The sequence below is a fragment of the Tasmannia lanceolata genome, unplaced genomic scaffold, assembly GCF_043159265.1.
Source record: "Tasmannia lanceolata isolate RefF3 unplaced genomic scaffold, GAP_Taslan_0.1 ptg000007l, whole genome shotgun sequence".
NCBI lineage: Eukaryota > Viridiplantae > Streptophyta > Magnoliopsida > Canellales > Winteraceae > Tasmannia > Tasmannia lanceolata.
The window spans coordinates 10056441-10078143 of record NW_027518684.1 but is presented as its reverse complement, the minus strand read 5'-3'; the positions used below and the strand labels follow the sequence as shown (position 1 = coordinate 10078143).

Genomic DNA, 21703 nt, shown 5'->3' with positions numbered 1-21703 from the left:
GAATTGCCAGAAAGCCCAAAAGATGGAAAGGGATGGAACAGCAGTCATATAAGCAACTGCCAATGCTGATAATCATTTTCTACTCCACAAGTTAACAACTGGAAATTTTGGCTTACTTGCATCACCAACGAGCAGTAGAATGGTAATTTTCATCAAAGTGGAGCAGATTGATTTAACAGAGATGATAGTGAAGATTTCAGAACCAAAGCATTCAGTTGAAGCAGAGAGGAAATGAGAGTTGAACTGTAAACCAAATTAATGAAAGTTGAACTGTAAGCCAGATGATGTAGGATTAGAAATACTCCATTAACTGATGATGTATGGTTTTGTTTTGAATCTAGTCACCAATTCTTTACATTCTGTGGTTCATCAAGAAATGTGGCACTTGACTCCAAGTGTTGTAACCTGTAACTCAATGTGTCAAGTGTAAAGATAGAAAATGCATCAAAGACTAGTAAATGGATTCCACTGCTTGTCACATACCTTATAATTGCTAGCTATAAGCTTAAAATGCTTCAGATACGCCTTGTAACGGTTAGAAACAAGTTTGATATTTGTCTTCTTTAAAAAGCCAACGAATGATTCTCCCCTCGTGCACAGGACGTAAGATCTTCCTCTTCAATCTGCCCCAGTTACCAATTCCTCTCCCACCAACCAACTATGAATCTAACAAACTACTTCATCTAAATACTGTTCAAATTTATTATTTATGGTTGAAAATCCCATGGAGCACATTGAGAACTGTACAAGAACTGTACAACGTATAGTGGAGTCAGTGTAACTCTGTTATTTCTGAACTCTGAGTTAGCAAATTCAATACTCATATAGAGAGCCATTTATGCACTAGATAACACACACAGGGTGCCTCAAACTTCTGTCTTTTCTTCTTTCAATATGAACCAGACAAAATAGAGTATTTACAGTACTAATCCGATGTTTGGAAATCCTCCTAAATTTTCTGAATCTTGGAATGCTTCCCAATTTAATAAAATATTTTCTGTTACAGATCAGAAAATAAAATGTTTACACATCCTTCAAAGCATAAGTTGCATTCTTTTCATTACCCGGATCGTCTCAACTCCGTAACCTCTTAGAGAACCATTATCTGAATAATTAAACCTTCAAATTTTCTGTATTTGATTCATGTATCTGTCATCTACAACCTGCCTCAACGTCTCCATAACAGAATTCCCACTCTCACTCACAACACACCCCACAGGTGATGCAGTGGCAATAAGAACAAAATTCTCACCATTGCCTACATCTAATTCATACAATTCAGAGAAAAACTCTTTAAACGCACGCACCAAGCCATCATAAAAAGACTTGCTTGGAGGAATAACATTGATTGCAAGAACCCCACGCTCATGAAGAGCCAACCTCGCTGCCAAAAGAACCGACTTGTCGATGAATTCAAGAGGAGGGGCACTTAACCCATTTTTCGCATCGCCCGAATCCAAATCAATCATAATCACATGTATAAGAGAGCCACCACCATCAACACTATCCAGGCATCCCTCATTTTCAGAGTTTCCAACCTCCCCATTCTGAAAATTACCACGATCTCGTAGCTGGTCCTCTTCCAAATCTTCAATCACATCACCATTAAAATCACTATTCCATTGATACCAGAGATCAGTTATATCAACATTCTCTGAATTACATCTAGTATCAGAATTCTTACAATGTATAGACTGCCGAGCAAAATCCTTTAACATTTGAATCCCATTCCCAACACGAACCCGAACGAATTCATCTTCGACTAATCCAAAGTATTTCCTCGCAACCATCAAAACCATTTCATCCACCTCCACTCCTAAGATGTCAAATTCGAATCGGGTCCGCAAGAACGTAAGCAATGCCCCACCACCGACCCCAATACAAAGAACCCTAGGCCGCCCTAAACCAGATCTAATTCGCTCTTCAAGGATCGAAGCGACTAACGAGAGACTCGCAACCATAGGAGGCAAATAAGGTTGGACCAAAAAACCAGTTTCAGGCCGAAATTCAGTTTGCCCTAATCCTAAATTCACAGTACTAGTATCAAATGGAAGAATGGGTATTTGGGTTTGGACCAAATTAGGTATCCGTTTGAAACGTAACCTCCTCCTAAACCGAAACCCTAACCCTAGTCTCTGATCAGATTCTTTTTCCGGGGGTAAATCGATTTCGACATCCTCCACCAGGAAATCCCCAACATCCGAACCGGAAAATGTTTCTACCAAGACGCTGCGAATTACGTTATCTTGATAGGAAACGAAGGGAATGTTGGGGAATAAACCATTTTGGAAGGAGATTTTGGGGGATAGGGCAAAGAGAAGGGGAATTAATTTCTCCTCGAATTTTTTAAGGTGGGATGAATTGTCTTGTTTGGGGTGGTTGTAGATTGGGTATGGGGAATTAGTCGGGAGATTTCCGATGAGGATTAATCGGGAGATATTGGGGGAGTTGAAGAGGAGTTGGAAGTGTCCGTAATCGGTGGAGAAGATCCAGTCATCCTCGCGATCTTTTGGAACTAATAACGCGGCGATTTTGGGGAGGGGGGTTGTTGGGAGGAGGGGAGAGTCAAGGAGGGCGATTCTGAGAAGAGGGGTGGTGTAGGAATTATTATTTGGGTGTGGATTTGGGAACGTGAAGGATATAAATCGAGATGGGGAGAGATTTTCGAACGTACCTTTTTCAAGAACGGCCATCTCTCTCTCTCTCTCTGCTCGTTTTGTTCTCACGCCATCTCTCTCCCTCTATTGTCACAGACGCTCTATTCCCGTCTCATTTGGGTATTTTTCCATTTTTTGTCGAGGTCTATCAAAGCCCAAGTTTTTATATGGCGTAAGCCCGTACAGACGTACAGTCCAGTATTTTTCAAAAAAGTACCATACGGCCAAACCGTTCATTTGATGGGCCACTGCACTTATTTATGCTGTGGCCCATCAAATAAGTGCAGTGGCCCATCAAATGAACGGTGGTGGATCATTTATGGTGTAAGCCGTGTAGTACTTTTTGAAAAATATAATAGACTATATAGGCTTACTCCATATAAAAACTCAGCCCGTGGGTTGGACGGGTCTTATATCCCAAGGACCGAAATCATTTTGGATCTTGACCCAGATTGGCAGAAAATCCGATGGAGTCTTCTATATTCAACTGGAGGGTGGGTGCCATTGCATGAAAAAACCCCAGATTCTAGATTCAACGTGAGCGGGGCCACTTCAAAGATGATCCATATGATGGCCCAGCGTGAATTTGGCCACGAGATCATCTCCGTAGGATGATCCTAATTCTCTGATCTATAGAGATTTCTATAATGTGCATTCCCTGCACAGATCGGAGGGCTAGGATGGTAGGTAAGGCGCTCGAAAAATCAATCTAACACTCGAGACGCTCAATCCAAACTCTATAGCGAACTCAAGTTCTCATAACTTTATATTTTAATAAAATCTTTCAAGGCTTGAAAATCTCAGTTAGGTAGATGTCTTCTCTTCTTTTTTTTCGTAAACCTTGCCTCAACGAGCTAGGAAGGCAATAAGAAAGATCTCTAGTAGATACCATAGAGGGTCGTTATCTATGGTGCTGCCGTGCTGGTAAATACTAAAGAACCTTCATGGAGACATACTCCCTTAAATTTGAACCATTGGGACTCGGAACATAGAATGCCAGAACCACTCCAAGAGGAGAAGGTGCAGGGGAATGGCATTTTCTGTGAAGTACAGAAAGTGGGAGCACCATAACATAGAAAATAATAGTAAAGAATTAAATTTTGTGCTCATATTTGATAAAACATAAATCAACTGATCTAGTAATTGTGTTCATAGATATTTCAAATATGAAGCAGTTTTCCATGATGAACTTAGTCAATTTTGGCACATTAAGGAGAGATGTAGGTGCATGTTGGGTGAGATATGAGATATTTGAAGAGGGGCAGATATTGTGTTTTCTTTATGTCAGTGAGCTCATTAGGGAGAGGCATCATAGAAGAGAGGAGCATGCGTGGGGCAAACTTGGCACCTTTTGTAGTAGTTTCTTCTCTAATAAATTTTGATTGTCGCATCAAAGAAAAAGTCTGGATGAACTCATAGTAGCAATAGTTGGGTGTATAAGCAAAAGGATGCTTGGAACTCCCAGGTATGCCTGAATGACTATCTAATAATATCAAGGTTAGTTTCCAAGATATATTTCCCCAATGGCTTACCTATACCATCGAATTTTCTCTTATTTGTTTCATCCCAAACACCACAATATACCACATAAGGGACGCTTGGCCATCCAAAGAAAATTACCCATTAAAGCTGAAAGGACTCGATATATAATGAAGCATTGGAATGTAGTTGACTCAATTTTGAGCAACACGTATAATGGATGAAGATTGTTATCACTTCTACAAAGTATACACATGCTAGCAAACCTAAACTCCTTTTTTCATCTCTCAATGTGTTGAGCTATCCCACTACCCATCGTCTACCAAAATGTTTCGCCAGGAGATGGTACTTGCACACACCACAACGCGCAATTGAAGAAGGCCCCACACCCACCCACGCACCCACCCACCCACACCCACACACCCACACACACACACACACACACACACACACACCACAGCCCTTCCCAAAAAAAATGCTACAAGCAATGAAAAGAATGAATTAATTGATAAGCAACCTTGGGGGCCACTATACAAATTCGCTTATTGGACTCGTATGAAGTTACATGGACACTCTAGAATCTAGAGACTTAAAGAAGATATGGGTACTCTACATCTTTCGAGTTCCCCTTAAACTAACTCCAAATCCTCTTATCGGACAACTATGGAGAGAACAAAAAAGACACTCATACTATACATCGTTGATGTTTCTCCTTAAAAACATCCACGAGAGAAAAGATGTCACTCACCCAAGAAGGGATTCTTGGGATAAAGGAGCTACTCAAGTTCCCACCATTACTGCATTAACTAATGATGCATCGGGAAGTAGCTGTTTGGCAAGCTCTATGCTTAATCTTGATAGGCGAAGTTTGCAAAGCATCAGTGTGCCAAAAGGGTACTGATTTTGAGGCCCAAATTATTAAAAGGGGCATCAAAGGCCTCTGTCCTCCCATTCCTTGGATTAGAAACGAAGGGTTGAGTTTTCGGCTTTTACGTATTGTCAAATAATTGAAAAACAAAAATAGATGGTGACTGCCTAATTGAATTGGTCGGGTCATGTAGGATCAATGTTCAAATCTCTGGGTCTATACCTAATACCCTTCCCACCTCCCACCATAAATCTAATCCCGACTCAAATTTGACTCTATAGGAAAATGATTGCTATGCTTTCCATACAAAAATGATTACTATGCTTTCAAGCCCCTACCCCCAGTAAGAACCATGCAAGACCCCTCATGCCATCCCAGGCATACCACCAATAATTTTGTGAAGGCGTATCTTTATTCACTAAAACTCCAAAATCACTTCCCTAAATGGCCATAATCCTCCTCCTCCGATGCATGCACACCTCTCAATCAATAAGATGCTTGAGTTCTGTGTCCTCTTCCTTCCCTCCCATAGAAAGCCCCTTTAAAGCCTTTTCAGAATTTAGATGCAATAATTCATGGTGTTTTGGATAACGACATGAAGTGTATTAGTAAATTCCAGATAGAAACCATTGTGAGTGTTACTCTTCACATAAAGAATTAGGTGGCTTGTTTCATACTACCAACTTCTTTTCAACTTCTCAATCATCGATGCCCATAAGATTTTTGGGAATGTACCAATAACAAGGGTGAGACCAAGATATGTGATCAAGAGATGCATGGCTTTACATCCCAAATTATTGACAACAGTCAAACAATATCTCCTCACCATTCACGCTTACTGAGCTTTTTCCAAATTCATTCCAAGTCTGAATAACTCTACAAACCATTGTACAAAGGACCAGAGACTATCCTAGTATGGATATTGCTTCAAACTTAGGGAGACTGTAAGTGCCACCTAGAGGGGAACGTCCTCTTTATGTATACATGCTTTGGCCACGAAGTCAGGCCAATTTTAGCAATTACTTCCATTTAAGTGATGCCTTTGAAAATGGCAACAATTGTTGTAGGAAGGCCAAGCTATAGTCTCCACCTCTTGACTAAGACTTGGAATTGTTCTATAGGAAGGAAAACACGCAAATCTTGGAAATAGAAAGATACAAAGAAGAAAGGTCGGTTACTACCACATGATTACCATGCAAGGTTTCAGGTTTTGATGGTGGTATGTGTTTTCGTCATGATGGAAGTAGAAACATGTTGGTTTCATATGGAAATTTCAGCGGACATTCTGTAAAATTACGAAAGCATATGGAAACATATGCAAATGAAGAAATTTAGGATGACAATTTAGGAAGTACGCGAATAGGCACAAATGCACACTCAAAAAACATCATATAAGTTTAAAAAACACCTATAATGGTTTAGCAACATTGAACACCTAGTGACATACGATGATGCGCGTGTCTGATCATCTGATCATTCAGTATATATATCACATTTCAAATATAATTAATATAATTATTTATACATAATATATACAACATTTGACGTACAATTCATATAAAAATAATTATGTAACAATAATACATATTAGTATAGTATATAACTTGTACACTTACGGTTTTGGTTTCACTATGCATTTCAATTTTGGTATGTGTTTCCGTGGCAGTGGAAATAGAAATATTTCAGTCGTGTCAATTTTAGTGAAAATTTAAAATTATGTTACCATGTACCCATGCTTGATTAGGTTTCTTCTAAATGATATTGTTGACTAGTTGAGCTTTATCATCCGCAACTTAGTGGAAATTTAAAATTATGTTACCATGTACCCATGCTTGATTAGGTTTTTTCTAAATGATATTATTGACTAGTTGATGCTTCATCATCCACAACGATCATCAATCTTGGGTGTGTTTCGGACAAAATGAAATTGTAAACTATATTATTTGATATGATCATGTGACAGTAAAAGTAGTGTAGCCACTTTACTCACTTCACACTCTCCAACAGTCAAATGGGCATTGCCACTCTGAAACTTGAATGGAAAGCTCTTTCTCAAATGGGGATAGAGACTGTTAACAGAGAGATTTGAGAATGAATATTATGTGTTAGCTTCCTTGCCCTAACACACACATATATATTTAATATTATTTATTATGAAAAGAATATGAAAAGACTATAATGCCCTTAGGCTACATAAGCTTATTCTAACACTCCCCCTCAAGCTGGAGTATGAATGTCATACATGTCCAGCTTGTTACATAAATCACTCAATCGAACTCTATTCAACGGCTTGGTAAACATGTCTGCAATCTGATCATTCGTTCGAGTGAACTCGGTTTGAATTTGGCCTGTCTGAATCCTGTGACGAATAAAGTGACAATCCACTTCTATATGCTTAGTTCGTTCGTGAAATACCGGATTCATAGCTATGTGAATGGCTGACTTGTTGTCACAGTAGAGGGATGCAGGTGAGGAGTATGAGAATCCAATCTCTGACATAAACGACCGTAGCCAAATTAATTCACAGCTTGTGTAAGCCATGGCCCTGTACTCTGCTTCTGCACTGGATCGTGACACAACGTCCTGCTTCTTACTCTTCCAAGATACTAGATTTCCACCTATGAAGGTACAATAGCCATTAGTAGATCGCCGGTCAGCAGGAGATCCGGCCCAGTCTGCATCAGAGTATCCCTCAATCCTCAAATGGTTATGCTTCCTGAAGAGAAGACCTTTCCCGGGAGCTTTCTTCAGATACTTCACTATCTGAATCACAGCTGACCAATGTGATGTCCGAGGCGCACTCATATACTAGCTAACCACACCAACAACATATGCAATGTGCGGACGAGTGACTATGAGATAGATCAACCGTCCTACTAACCGTCTGTATCGACCAGGATCTTCTAGTGGCTCCCCCTGATCAAGTGAAAGCTTGACATTCGGATTCATAGGAGTCTGTGCAGGTTTTGCCCCCAGAAAACCTGTTTCTTCCAAAATATCAAGAGCATACTTCCTTTGGGACAAAGATAGCCCCCTTTGTGAATGTGCCACTGCAATGCCTAAGAAATATCTCAGAACACCAAGGTCTTTTGTGCTGAATTCATTCTGAAGAAAATCTTTGAGGCGTTGTATTCCTGCTTTGTCATTCCCTGTAATAACAATATCATCAACATATACAACCAGGAGAATCAAACCATCATTGCTTCGAGAGCTGAACATAGAATGGTCTACAACACATTGTTTCATACCAAATCGTAGGATGGCCTCACTGAATCTCCCAAACCAAGCACGAGGAGACTGTTTACGACCATAAATCGCCTTTCTAAGCTTACAGACGGTATGCTGCAATCCCCACTGAGCAACAAACCCTGGTGGTTGCTCCATATACACCTCCTCCTGCAAATCACCATGGAGGAACGCATTCTTGATATCCAACTGATATAGTAGCCAAGACTGATTCACGGCCAAGGAAATCAATACACGGATGGATGAAATCTTTGCCACTGGAGAGAATGTCTCAACATAATCAATCCCATAAGTCTGAGTAAAGCCCTTGGCAACAAGACGGGCTTTTAACCTCTCAACAGAGCCATCAGGTAGGTATTTGACGGTGAACACCCACTTACATCCGACTACCTGAGCACCAGGAGGAAGGGAAGCCAACTGCAATGTCTGGTTTTTGGCCAAAGCATCATCTCAGCCTCCATAGCTGCCCGCCATCCCGAATCAAGCATAGCCGAGCAGAGCGGGGAATAGAAATCGATGACAAAGATGATATAAATGCGGTATACGAAGGAGATAACCGAGCATAACTTACCGCATCAGAAATTGGGTGATGAGTGGTACGAGAACGAGTACGGCTCGCAATGGGGGCATCAAGAGATTCATCAACCTGAGTAGCATCATCAGATGATGAGGGTAAAGGACCCGCTTGCTGAGAAGAGATGGCAGGGCATGAAGGCTCAACTGAAGTAGTAAAACGCTTGCGAGTATATACCTGGAAGGGACGCTGAATCGGATCCGGTGGCAAACTGGGAACCGAAACTGGCAATGGCAATGGAGGAGGAGATACCGGTAAAGAAGATGAAGCAGGAAAGTAGGGAGTATCCTAAAAAAATGAGACATCAGCACTAATAAATTTGCGGCGAAGTTGAGGACTGAGCATCGATAATCCTTCTGGGTTCGTGAATAACCCAGGAAAACACACTTGATTTCTCTTGGGGCCAATTTATCAAGTCCTGGGGTGAGATCCTGAACAAAGCAAACACACCCAAACATCTTGGGAGGTAACGAAAACGGATCCCCAGAAGGGTGTAACACCGAAAAAGGGGACCGATTGCTAAGAACTGAAGATGGTAGACGATTAGCCAGAAATCAGGCTGTAAGCATAGCATCAGCCCAAAAAGATTTGGGAACATGCATCTGATACAGAATGGTGCGAGCTATATCTACAAGATACTGTATTTTTCGCTCGGCAACACCATTCTGTTGTGAAGTGTGGGCACAAGACGACTGATGAATAATTCCACGACTAGAAAGAAACTCCTGAAAACCGTGCCGATCAGAAAAATACTCACGGGCATTATCAGTACGTAAACATTTAAGGGAACATGAGTATTGATTTGTAATTTCAGCATAAAATAAACAAAATGTAGAAAACACCTCAGAACGATATGGACCCCAAACATCAGAATGCACTAACTCAAAAGGACTACTAACACGACTAACAGAACGAGACAGGTAGGAAACACGATGGTGTTTTCCATACTGACAGGACTCACAATGAAAAGGACTAATAACACCAGAAACAACGGAAGAACGCTGCAGACGCTCAGGAGAAGGATGACCGAGCCGGCAGTGCCACATAAAGGAATCTGCTAAGGTACTAAACGCCGTGGGAGTGATTGCATCATCCAGGTAGTATCGGTCATCTGTCTCATGCCCCGACCCAATCGTCTTCCCAGTCGCAAGGTTCTGAAAAAACACAATAAGACGGGCGGCTCGAGCGGGACGCAGCTCGAGATGGAGATCGTAACAAAAATCAATAGTGTGACCCTCCATGTCACAATGACTACAATAACATGAGCCACGAACCCCATAAGTACGGCCTCCCCCTGAATCTCGGCCAAAGTCATGGCCCTGTCCACGACGACTGCGACCACGACCCCTAGCACGAGTGCTCCGAAAGGAACCAGACTGGGCAGCAAAAGCGGACTGGTCACCAGCAACAGAGATAGCCGGATCGAGACGTAGAGCGCGTTGAACGCGAGAAAAGATCTCATCCAAAGATGGGAGCGTGCCTAACCCAAGGATCTGCTGCCGAAGAGGGACAAACTCAGGCCCTAAGCCATCCAAAAACCGAGTAGTACGGAGTTCATTCTTCTGTTGAGCCAAGACCTTAAGGTTGGTGGATGGGGGATGATAAATATCAATCTGCTCACAAAGACCAACAAAATATGAATAGTACTCAGTAACAGTCTTATCTCCACGCGAGATACGAAAGAAGTCACTGTAAACATCAGTAATCTGTGTGAGATTGTTGCTGCCGGAATAGAGTGTCTCAGCCCGCAACCAGACTGCCCGTGATGTATCCAGAAATAGCATGTGGGTCGCAATCTTTGGTTCCATACTCTGACAGAGAAGAGACTGAAGCTGGGCATCCTCCTGATTCCACTTATCATACTCAGCATCTTTAGGATCCGGAGGATCCGTCGTGATGAAACGTAACTTGCCTTGACCTCGCAAATAGAGGTGAACAGAACGACTCCAGGCAGGGTAATTAGCACCATCCAATTTAATGGATCTCATAGAGGTCACCGACACCGAAAATGAACCGGAGGAAGAAGCTGATGGCAAGGCTATAATAAACACAAAAACTCAAATGGGATGTGGGTGAAGCAGACCAGAAAAGACACACCACAACAATCACAGACAACCACAGAAAAGGGCAGCCAAATATAGGCAAGCAAATCACCACGAAAAATAAACAATCAGAAGGAAAAACCACAAACATCTGCCGGAAGGACCCCGAAAAAAACAAGCTTGAAGCCTCATACTTGTGGAACTACAACGAAACATAGAGACAAAGCTTAAGTCATCAAGTAGGAAGCAAAGAAAAATGTAACAAAGCGGAGCCGCGAACAAAAAAGGTGAGAAATGTAACGGGAAGATTTAGGGCATGAACACCCGACGGCTAGAAGAGAAGAACACTATCCTTATATGTCAAAGAAGATGGGGAAAGATGTTACAAAAGAAGAAGGGAGAACGCGCAGGGGGGGGGCAAACAAGGAAGAGTAGGGTTTTCCAGGGGGGGCGCAGGGGGCAACCAGGGAAAGTTGGGTTTCCAGGGGGGCCCGCAGGGGGGGGGCAACCAGTGAAGAGTTGGGTTTTCCAAGGGGGTAAACAGGGAAAGTTGGGTTTCCCAGGGGGGCGCGCAGGGGGGCAACCAGTGAAGATGGAGGAAGAAAGAGAAAAAAGAAGAAGAAGAAGAAGAAAAAGTTAGGGCATGGGCATCAGCTTCAATGGAGGAAGACAAGAGGTCTTCAATGGAGGTCCCTAGGGCATCGAGAAACCCTAGGGCTCTGATACCATGTTAACAGAGAGATTTGATAATGAATATTGGCTTCCTTGCCCTAACACACACATATATATTTATTATGAAAAGAATATGAAAAGACTATAATCCCCTTAGGCTACATAAGCTTATTCTAACAGAGACAACTCAATGAGAATCAGTAACAATGGTTCTACTCACGTCTTGATTCAAAGGATATAAATAAGACCCCCCCTATCATACAGCTCCCTTATGAGTCTTGAGTAAAGTTGCTTGCTGAAAAAGAATGCCTAAGGACTAGCGCCTTACTAATAGGGCCCCTATTAGTGCCCCTAAATGCCTTTCCGCCTGATTGGAACTTTGTTTTTTGTTGGTAAGTGAAATTATTTTCATGTGATTTGAATAGAATCACGTAAGAGTTGAACCTACGACATCGGGTTATCCTGGATCTAACAGACATGTCAAAATGCACTATCATAGAAATGGCTGGTGAACACTCATCAGGCAAAGGCAAATCGTCACATGAATTTTATGCATCCGGCTGCATTTTTGCCCAAACTAATCAAAAAATCAAATGAAAATCTCTATCCTTAAATTCGAAATCAAATACGCAACAAAGTAGAAATTTGAGAAAAAAGAGCAATTCAAACAACTACAAATTCTTCCTTCAGCTCAAATAGGCTTACTATCTATAGGAAATTAATTGAACTGTGTAAATCCCATGGGATTGCCATTCTTCATTCTTGTGGGTGCGATCCATCGTCTAAAAAAATCTTCAAATTTCTACCAATATACCATCCTGTCACTACCACCATAGTTGCACAACACCAACACATTCCAAGCCTACATGTTTTGTAGTTTTCCAGGCATCCTATTTAGCTCATTACTTAACTCCAGGCAATTTAGGTTGCCTTCAAGATGTTATCTTTGTTGCAGGCAGAAAGAATCGGAAATTCACAGGCTTCTCTTGTCCTTCATCAGAATCCATCTAGGCATTTCTTGAATCCTGCGTAGGTGTGCTTCATGCCCTACGGATTCTATCCTTGAGATCTTTGAAAATTGGTTATGCAAGTAGCCTTTGAGAAGACTTGGTGTTTCTTGTTCTTTGTTTCGTTTTGTGGCATATTTTGTATGCTAGAAAAAAAAATTCAGGGAACCAAAATTTCAAGATATAAAACTATCAAGAATACTAAATTGCAGTGACAGCTCTCCTTAATCTAATCACGACTTCCGGGCTAAGGATTTCTAAGTCTACCACTCTTATACAGGAAAATTAATTTCATTATCCATCCCCAAGGCCCCAAAATTGTCAGAGTTCAATGGACAGCTCCCCCCGGGAATCAGACTAAGCTAAATGGTGATGGTGCATCCAAGAGTAACCCGAAATCTGCTGCTTGTGGAGGACTGATTCACAATTCAGATGCAACCTTCTTGATTGGTTTATGCTCTGTGCTTAGTCTGCTGACCAACATGGCAGAATTTCAAGCAATCCTCAAAGATGTGCAGCTCGCAAAAGACAGATCTTCAGATCCCAATCAGTACTGAAAGCGACTCATCTCTTGCAGTAAAAGCCTTTGCAAAAAATTTCAAGGCACCTCAGAACTACTCTGCTATTGTTAGCAGAATCTAAGCCTTGCTCTCCTGTTTACAATGGAGAATTTCACACATTTTCAAAGAAGGTAACCAATCCACTGATTAGCCTGCTGATAAAGGTACCTCAACTACAGAAATATACTCCTTTCGTCCCACAGAGACTGCTAATTTTACGGATGAAAATGCGTCAGGTTTCTATCAATATCAGTCAGTTAATATACGTCTTTTCTCCTCTTCTCTGAACTCAGTTTCCCCTTCTTTCTTAGTGCAGCTGTGCTTTCTTTTTAGCCGCCTGTTGTTGTATGGTTATTTCATGTTTTTTTTTTTCTCAAAAAAATTTGGCTTATCCAACAAAAAAATGGATGATCGTATTAGGGCTTAACAAAAAGAATCAAAGATTCTCCTTCTCAGAATCAAAGCAATTGGTACAAATTAAAGAGGGGTTCTATACATCTATTAGCAGAATAGTGGAATGCCATTACTCATGGCTAAGCCCAAGAAGAGTCTCCCTGCTAAATGTTTACAGAACATGTAAGCCTTAAAATCCTAAAAAACCTCCTTTTTGTCAAGTGGCGCATTACCCCCAAAACGGCTTTCGATTGTATCCAAAACCTAACTAATCACCAAAACCACTAGAACAATTCATTAACGCTTACGACACAAGGAACTGCTCATTGCACTGGAAATTACAGGCAATACAAAAGCAATGCATGAGATTTTACATACAAGTAAAAGAACGGTTATACAACTGCATCAACCCTCAGAATCCAGAAAACTGTAACAGTACCCAAGTTGGGAATTAGACCAAAAAGGGTCTCATCGCCCTTTTAGACTTCACAGGTAGCCAATTTTAATTCAATTTAATTACTTACACCAAAAGCAAATTACATACAATGATGATACAAAATTTGCAAGATATCATACAATTGTATCAATGTAGTACTCATTTCCTCTTCATGTCAAATTTATACAACAAAAACCATAAAAAGCAAAGGTGATAAAAAAGAGAAAAGAAAAACAAATCAAAGGAGGGTTATGAGGATGAAGAGAAGAAGAGCAGCAATAAAAGAGTACTTGAGAGCAGCCACAAGTATTGCAATGGAGATGAAGCAGAGTTGGCAGAGGACTTGAACACTTGCCCAGGTGAGAAGGCCGGCCAATCCTACGGCCAAGATGTTATCTGGGTCTGGGTCGAGGAGATCTCGCCAACTGAGATTGAATAAGGGCCTTTGATCTCTTTTCAAATCTTCTCGACCATTGCCATTTTCTCTCTCATTTGTGTCCTTATTGAGCCCATTATTTCGCGCAAAACCCACCAATCTTTTCAGATGCCTAGGGTTTTGGATTGGGTTTCGGATAAAAAATGAAGGTGGGAATCGGGAATTTCTGAACCGGGTAGGAGGAGGCCTCAAAATTGATGGAATTTGTGGAAGGAAAACCACACAAATCCCTACCATTTTTTCTCCTCACGAGAGGAGGAGGCTACTGGGTATTTCTCTCATGCCAAATGACAATAACGCTCCTAGGGGTGCTTATCCGGTTTAAACCGAACCGAAATAACCGAAATCAAGAAACCGACGGTTTTTCGGTTACCCAAAGTTTTGAACCGAAACCGAACCGATTGTTTGGTCAACCGAACCGAACCGAACCGATTTAACCGAAAAATGAATTCTGAGAATTAAAATCAGAAACCCTAAACCATATGCCACTACTGTAAGAACAAAATCTAGCACATTAACTAACAAATAATTTCCAAACACAAAAATTACCTAAATCAGCTCTGAAGAGGATGGAGCAGGAGCCCTAAATCTGCAACAATAAAAGAAAAAAAAAGCTGCAAATCAGTAAGAATGAAAAATAAGAAGAGAAGTGGAGAAAATGGGGAAGGAAATCATAGAACCTGAAAACCCTAGGGTTTTGGTGCGTTGAAAAACCCTAGGGTTTTGGTGCGTTGAAAAACCCTATTTGCTGAGAGAGTCGAGCTCCTTGCCTCCTTCCTCTTCTTCTTCTATAGTTCTATTAACCCAACCAAGGGGTTTGGATATATCAAGGTGTTTCGCAGGGATAGAGCCGGAGTTCGCTCGCCGGAGTTGGCGAGTTGGAGAGGCGGCGGACTAAGAGGAGAAGAGAGAAGAGAAAACCCTAGCTTTTGCCCTTTGGCCATTTGGGTTTTGTTGACTGGAAACGAAGGCTAAAAACGAGAAAATGGGGGGCGGATATATCAACGAAATTTTAACCATGTTAAATGAAATTTCGGTTTTCGGTTGAACCGATTTTTCTCTCTTTCGAAACTGAAACCGAACTCGAAAACCGAAAAATAGCAGGGAATGTAATTCTACTAATTCGCCGAAGAGTGTTTGGTAGGGAATTTAAAGAAATTGGGGAGTTTGACCGCCGGGATGTCGGGCGCTTGTCGGTAACGTGGAACCCTCAAAATTCACCAGATGAATTTCTCCGAATAGAAGAAAAAAGGGGAGAAATTCTGAGGCAAATTATATTTTTTTCGTAATTGGCATAATTTTATAACTTTCATTGTAGTTTTTTTGGTAATTGTCATATGTTACTACCACATATTCATATTTTTTTGATATTTTCCTACTCTGTTTCCATTTTTCGGTAATTTTTCATTTAAAACTTACCACTTCTATCATAAATCTAATAAATCCTAATATGATTACTATTTTTTCTATTTTATGCTTTTGCTAGCCACCTTTGCACCCATGTCTTCTTCCAATCTTTGCATAAATGGATGGGCCACAAGCCAAGCAAGTGGCCTCAAAGAAGGTGGCTAGCAAATTCCTGTAAAAAGGAAAAAGGGAAGTGTTATCAGCACTACTTTATTTTGATGAGGGCACTCTTACTTTATTAAAAGTACGGTATGGACTGCACCATACGATGATCCAAACCGTCCATTAGATGGGCCACAGCCCATGTAGGTTGTGCCCCAAAAATCATTTCCGTAAGTTGATCCTAACCCTCCGATCTGAATGTTAGAGAGTTGATCCTAACCCTCTATAGATTGGACGGTTAGGATCAACCTATGGAAATAATTTTTGGGGCACAACCTATTTAGGTTGTGACCCATCTAATGGACGGTTTGGATCATCCAATGGTGCGGGCCACTGTACTTTTAATAAAGTGAGAGTGCCCTCATCAAAATACAGTAGTGCTGATAACATTTCCCAAAAAAAATCTCCTAACCCAACCAAACAATGTCTGGGAGATTTGCTCTCAATCTCCCCGTTGACTGATTCCCTTTTAATTTGCTTTTAAACTCCCTTTGACTTCTTCTTCTCCAAATCCTCCCAACATCTACCGGCATCCAAACAGAGCATAACTGAACCGAATAGTGCTCACCCCTACCTACTGATGTTGGCAACACCGTACTTTGATAATTGCACTAACTCAAATTGTCTTTTATTATTTAAACAGCTCACGAAAGGTTATTACTTATTACAATCCCCAAATAAACTCTGAAGCCAATTTAAAAGGAAAAGAGAGCATAAGTTTCTGCAAATATTAAAACATTGTAGTGCCAATATCAGTAGCCTAGAAAAATCTTCATGGTATTGAAATATGTTAAAAAATGTGAGTTAAAAACACAGGAAAACTGTTGATAGAATAGCTTTTCATTCAGACCAAATGAAAAAACACACAGAAAATCTTCATGGTATTGAAACATGTTTAACTAAGGCTTGCTAGTGTAGCCATGTAAATGTAATTCACTTCAAGCTAGGAAATCTAAGCTAATGATGACAATTTTGTTTTGATCTAGTGTGCCAAGCTAGACATTCGATAGTTGGACTATTGAGTTCCTTTTCCACAATATGAAAGAATATATACTGTTTTTTCTTCAGTGGTTCAGCAATGTTTCAGATATAAATGGCATTCTAAGTCCTTTAAATCCATTTATGTAATACATTAGCCAACATGTTAACTAATCTATGCTAAAAAGTTTTCCTGGAGACATTCACATATGGGTTCATTTCCCTTCTCATGCTTCCTCTCCCTTCAGCTTGCATACATCTTGGCCAGCTCAATGGCACAGAATGACTGATGGCTTTTGCTTTGATTGAAAATATACCACTTACTAACCCATATGTCACAGTTTGAAGGTGGGGTTTCGGAGTCACAGGCAAGGATTGATTACCCTCCTAAAGCAAATGAGCTCAAAAACATTATAAGAACACTTCAGCTTCTTGAAAGTAACTTTTCCACATGATTATAGAGAGCACTGTTGATATCTAATTGGAAGATCTGGAAACGGCGATCGAATGTAAATTTAATACCGAATCATTTGGGGGACTTTAAGACAATTATTTGACTGATGGACGATCAAATTTTTTTTTTTTTTCAAAGACGACTTTATTACGAAATAAAACCCACCCACAGGCAGGGGACAATGGGTCCCCAAACCCGTGTTTATAGCATCGGAATCATATTTTCAATAAACGATCAAATCAGTCAATTTAAAAGGAAAAAAATGTCAAAATTTTTGCCAAACTAATATGGATGGAGGGGTACAAACTACATAATGATCATTCTGACAAAAGCCTGATGGCTCAAGAGCTACAGTAGCTCACAAAGTACAAGACTTCAGAATATGATTGAGATATGATCTTAAGAATTGAAGCAAGCATGAGCCCACCTAAGAACATAAAATGCCCTCCTAAGAACAAAAAATATGAGTAGGAGTTGATGTTATTCATAAGATGTTACAACAAAATAGAACAGTGAATGAAATTCCTTTAGCCTCTATACAAGAGAAAATCGAGGTTTCAGTATCTAAAACTTTTATCTTAAACTAGAATCCCAGTTGCTTTCTTCCCATATCATTTCAGCAACCACTTTCTCTGAAATCACAATCTAATTAATTACATGTTCCTTATGCAGCGAATTATAAAGACAGAAATAAATTAGAACTAATTAGCTATGCTGTCAGCCTTGGCGCAACGGGAAGGTTGCTCCATTGTGACCTGGTGGTCATGGGTTCGAGTCACGGAAACAGCCTCTCTGCAAAGCAAGGGTAAGGCTGCGTACATCTAGCTCTCCCCAGATCCCCAGACCCCGCAATGGCGGGGGCCTCGTGCACTGGGCCGCCCTAGCTATGCTGTCCGCCTGTAATGCTTAGTGGTTCCGCCCACGACCGGCATGAATTCGATAATTTTTGAATTCACAGAGCTTGTATGTCATTAGTGGAGGTTTCTTCTCATGCATCTAGACATTCAATGCAATCACCAGTAACTCCCACGAGAACACAAACAATCTCCAATATGGTAGAGTCTATTCTCATCCCATTAAGGACAGTTTCTCTAGATCTCTCCAACTCAAAAAATCACCAATAATCCCCGCAGGAACACAACCCATCTCGAAAATGGTGGAATCTATTCCCATCCCTTATGTCGATTTCTCTCTTCGTAATGTTGGAAACAAACTTGGTAAAAGTATGACAATCCCCGCAAATGCGCAGGTTCTTCATAATCTGGATGGGTGTACCAGCATGTGTGTTTAAGAGACCATAAGCTATAGCGAGCTTCTCACTATGGTATAAAAGCACATCCTGTTTTTGCTCCTCCTCCACATCGTGGAGAACAAAGTTCATATCAGGGACATAACCCGTAGCTTTGAGCCGCCCATACAACTCCTTCAGTGTTGACTGTATCTCTTCAGCTTGTTCATGTGTCTTGTCTCCGGTGAGAAAAGAGTGTAGCTTGTTTTTTACTTGTATCCAACTAAAACCTGGTTCTTTGGTCACACCCCTATCTTTCATCAGCCTCCTCACTTCTCCCACTTCATTCCACATGCCAAGAGAGGCATAAATGTTTGATAACAATATGTAGTTGCCAGAATTTTGAGGTTCCAATTCAAAAAGCCTTTCCGCGATCTTCCTACCCAGTTCTATGTTTTGGTGGATTCTACAGGCTCCGAGAAGAGCTCCCCACACTACTGTATCTGGTTCAATGGGCATGTTTTCAATAAGTTCTTCGGCTTCATATAGGTGCCCGGCTCGTCCAAGAAGGTCAACCATACAAGCATAGTGACCCTCCAACGGCATTAGCCCATAATCTCTACTCATTGAATCAAAGTAGCTCCGTCCTTCCTCCACCAAACCAGCATGACTACAAGCACATAAGAGTGCCACGAAGCTGATATGATTAGGCAATATACCTTCAACCTTCATTTTCTCAAATATCTCAACAGCTTCTTTTCCAAACCCGTGTTGGGCACAGCCAGCTAAGACTGTATTCCATGTGACTACGTCATGCTCGACCATCTCCTCAAAGACCGAAAAAGCATCAATGCAGCCACACTTGAAGTACATCATTACAAGAGCATTACCCACAAAGAGATCCAAATGAACAGCCCACGGGCTTCTTCAATCCTCCCATTCCGTGCATACCTGTTGGGAAAATTAGACAGTGAGCTTAAACGCACTCTCATATCACATATGGTCAAGATTCAAGGCAACACTAAAAGGCAAGGACATTATGTGAAACAACCAATTACTCTAACAGCTTAAGCTTTTGGCCATACACATGTGGCCCCTTTTTTTTTAGTTGGCCATACATGTGGATTTTTAATATCAGCGAGTCGTTGGGTTTTGAACCCAGGAAATAACAACAAATTACTAACAGCTTAAGCTTTTGGAGTAATTGGTTGTTTCACGGTTAAAATAACGAGAGGGAGATTCTTATTTTGAATCTTCCCTCCAGAATTTTGAGTCAAAATTCCAACAGTACCCAGTAACAATAGCCATCTAGGTCCGGACATTCTTCCCTAAGAACGAGTCGAACAGAGCTCGAGCTTCATCTAGTCGGCCATTTTGGGAGTATCCATTGATCATAGAATTCCAAGTGACTGAGTCTCTTTGATTCATTTCGTCGAACACCCGGCGAGCATCGTCGACTCGGCCGAGTTGCTGGATTCTGGAATTGCAAGAAAAGAGATCTGTTTCTGGGTTGTGGAGAATAGGGAGGGCAGAAGTGGAAAAAAGGCGAAAGAGACGACGAGTCATTGAACATGTCGACGGGTTTCTGCATCTCGACAAAACCATGAAAGAGAGGGTTTTTTAAGTTTGTTTTTCTTTGGAGGTGGGGGCTGTTTGGGATCTATGAAAAAAAGAACATTACACAGGAGAAAAACAGGCTCGTGATATTCGCACTACCATTTTTGATAATGCAGCGAACCCATGTTGTCTTTTATTATTTAGCTAGCTATCAAAATTACAAATCCAAAAAATATCAGGTTCTAATTAGGCTTTAGAAAAAAAATGGAAAAAAAGATAACTAAACACTGAAAAATTCATTTTCCATGGAAATTTTTTCTATCCAAACAGCCCCTGAGGCCATGTTTGGTAATCATGATATTTTTTCAATGAGTATTATTGTCTCAAGTGGTGAGAGAAGGGTAAGGAGGATTGGTGAGGGCAAGAAATAAGAGGGAATTAGTTAAGAGCACAGTTAGCCGAACTTCTTTTTAAATGACATCTTTCCTAGCCTTTTTCTTCATGTTGCTCTGCTATACTAAAAGAGAATACTGTCTTCCTCAAACCTTGCTTGATTTTGTTTTTAAAGATGGTGCTTGCACTCTGTATCGTCGCAAGAACTTTTATTTCTTTGACTTGAAAACCTCATTTAAATCCTAAACCAGCTTGGATGTTCGAACTACCTTGTCTTCAGGATGAATAGATTCACGGGCAATGCCCTAAGCAAAATTTTCTTCTGCACAATCCCCACTGTGCAGTTACAACTCAACATGTGCACCTACTTATTACCATAAAAAACTCTCTCAAGTCACCATCGAAGCATATTTTTTTATGAGCAATGGGTTTAGGACCCCAGCCAGAAATTAATAAAAGAGAATACTGTCTTCCTCAAACCTTGCTTGATTTTGTTTTTAAACATGGTGCTTGCACTCTGTATCGTCGCTTGTAACTCCTATTTTCCATGAAATTGAAGAGAAGATCTTTGATGTAATCACATTTCAACTTATCCTAGAATTTTGTGTGAATCACATTTCTATTCTGGGTGCATGAAGAACATAGTAGCGATTGTTGTTTTTTTAATATAACACTTGACAATCTTTCAAATAATTTGTGAATTTCCTTGATGCAATCACAAACCCAGACACTACAGAACTTAAAAGATAGAAGCGTAGAATTAGATCCAAGTAACTAGCTCAGGGTTTTCTTAAATAAAATTCCTAGATCTAACTTAATCTAAATAATCTAGTTATAGAATACATCGATCTTAACCATATAGATTAGTTAGATCACACTCTCACAGAGATAGGATTGAGAACTACCTCAATTAACCATGACTGGTGATCGGTCTGGGTTAAAACTTCTACTGCCCATCTGGATGATTTTATATATGATGGGAAAGATGCCCCTCCGGATGATTTGATATATGATGGGAAAGATTTAATGGTGATCAGGGAGATGGCTATAGAGACCAACCTCTTTATTTATAGAAAAATACCTATTAGAGTGGCAGTGATAAATCGACCCTTAAATATCTTAAATCGACCCCTTACGTGTCTTTCTCTCTCCTC

General features: G+C 40.6%; 1 protein-coding gene, 1 long non-coding RNA gene and 1 pseudogene across 2 annotated transcripts; all 3 read right to left on the bottom strand.

The window, feature by feature from the left end:
- Window positions 1-234: 234 nt before the first annotated feature.
- Window positions 235-2806, bottom strand: LOC143880945 (S-adenosyl-L-methionine-dependent methyltransferases superfamily protein). The gene is made up of 2 exons (XM_077383925.1): window positions 484-2806; window positions 235-405 (listed from the first exon to the last, which is right to left on the bottom strand). The coding sequence occupies exon 1, from the start codon at window positions 2691-2693 to the stop codon at window positions 1122-1124; it is 1572 nt and encodes a 523-aa protein (XP_077240040.1). The 5' UTR covers window positions 2694-2806; the 3' UTR covers window positions 235-405; window positions 484-1121.
- Window positions 2807-14828: 12022 nt separating this feature from the next.
- Window positions 14829-15375, bottom strand: LOC143880944 (uncharacterized). The gene is made up of 2 exons (XR_013251821.1): window positions 15051-15375; window positions 14829-14959 (listed from the first exon to the last, which is right to left on the bottom strand). It is a non-coding gene; the product is annotated as an uncharacterized LOC143880944 (long non-coding RNA).
- Window positions 15376-17819: 2444 nt separating this feature from the next.
- On the bottom strand, window positions 17820-20425 carry LOC143880562 (pentatricopeptide repeat-containing protein At2g03880, mitochondrial pseudogene; annotated as a pseudogene).
- Window positions 20426-21703: the final 1278 nt, after the last annotated feature.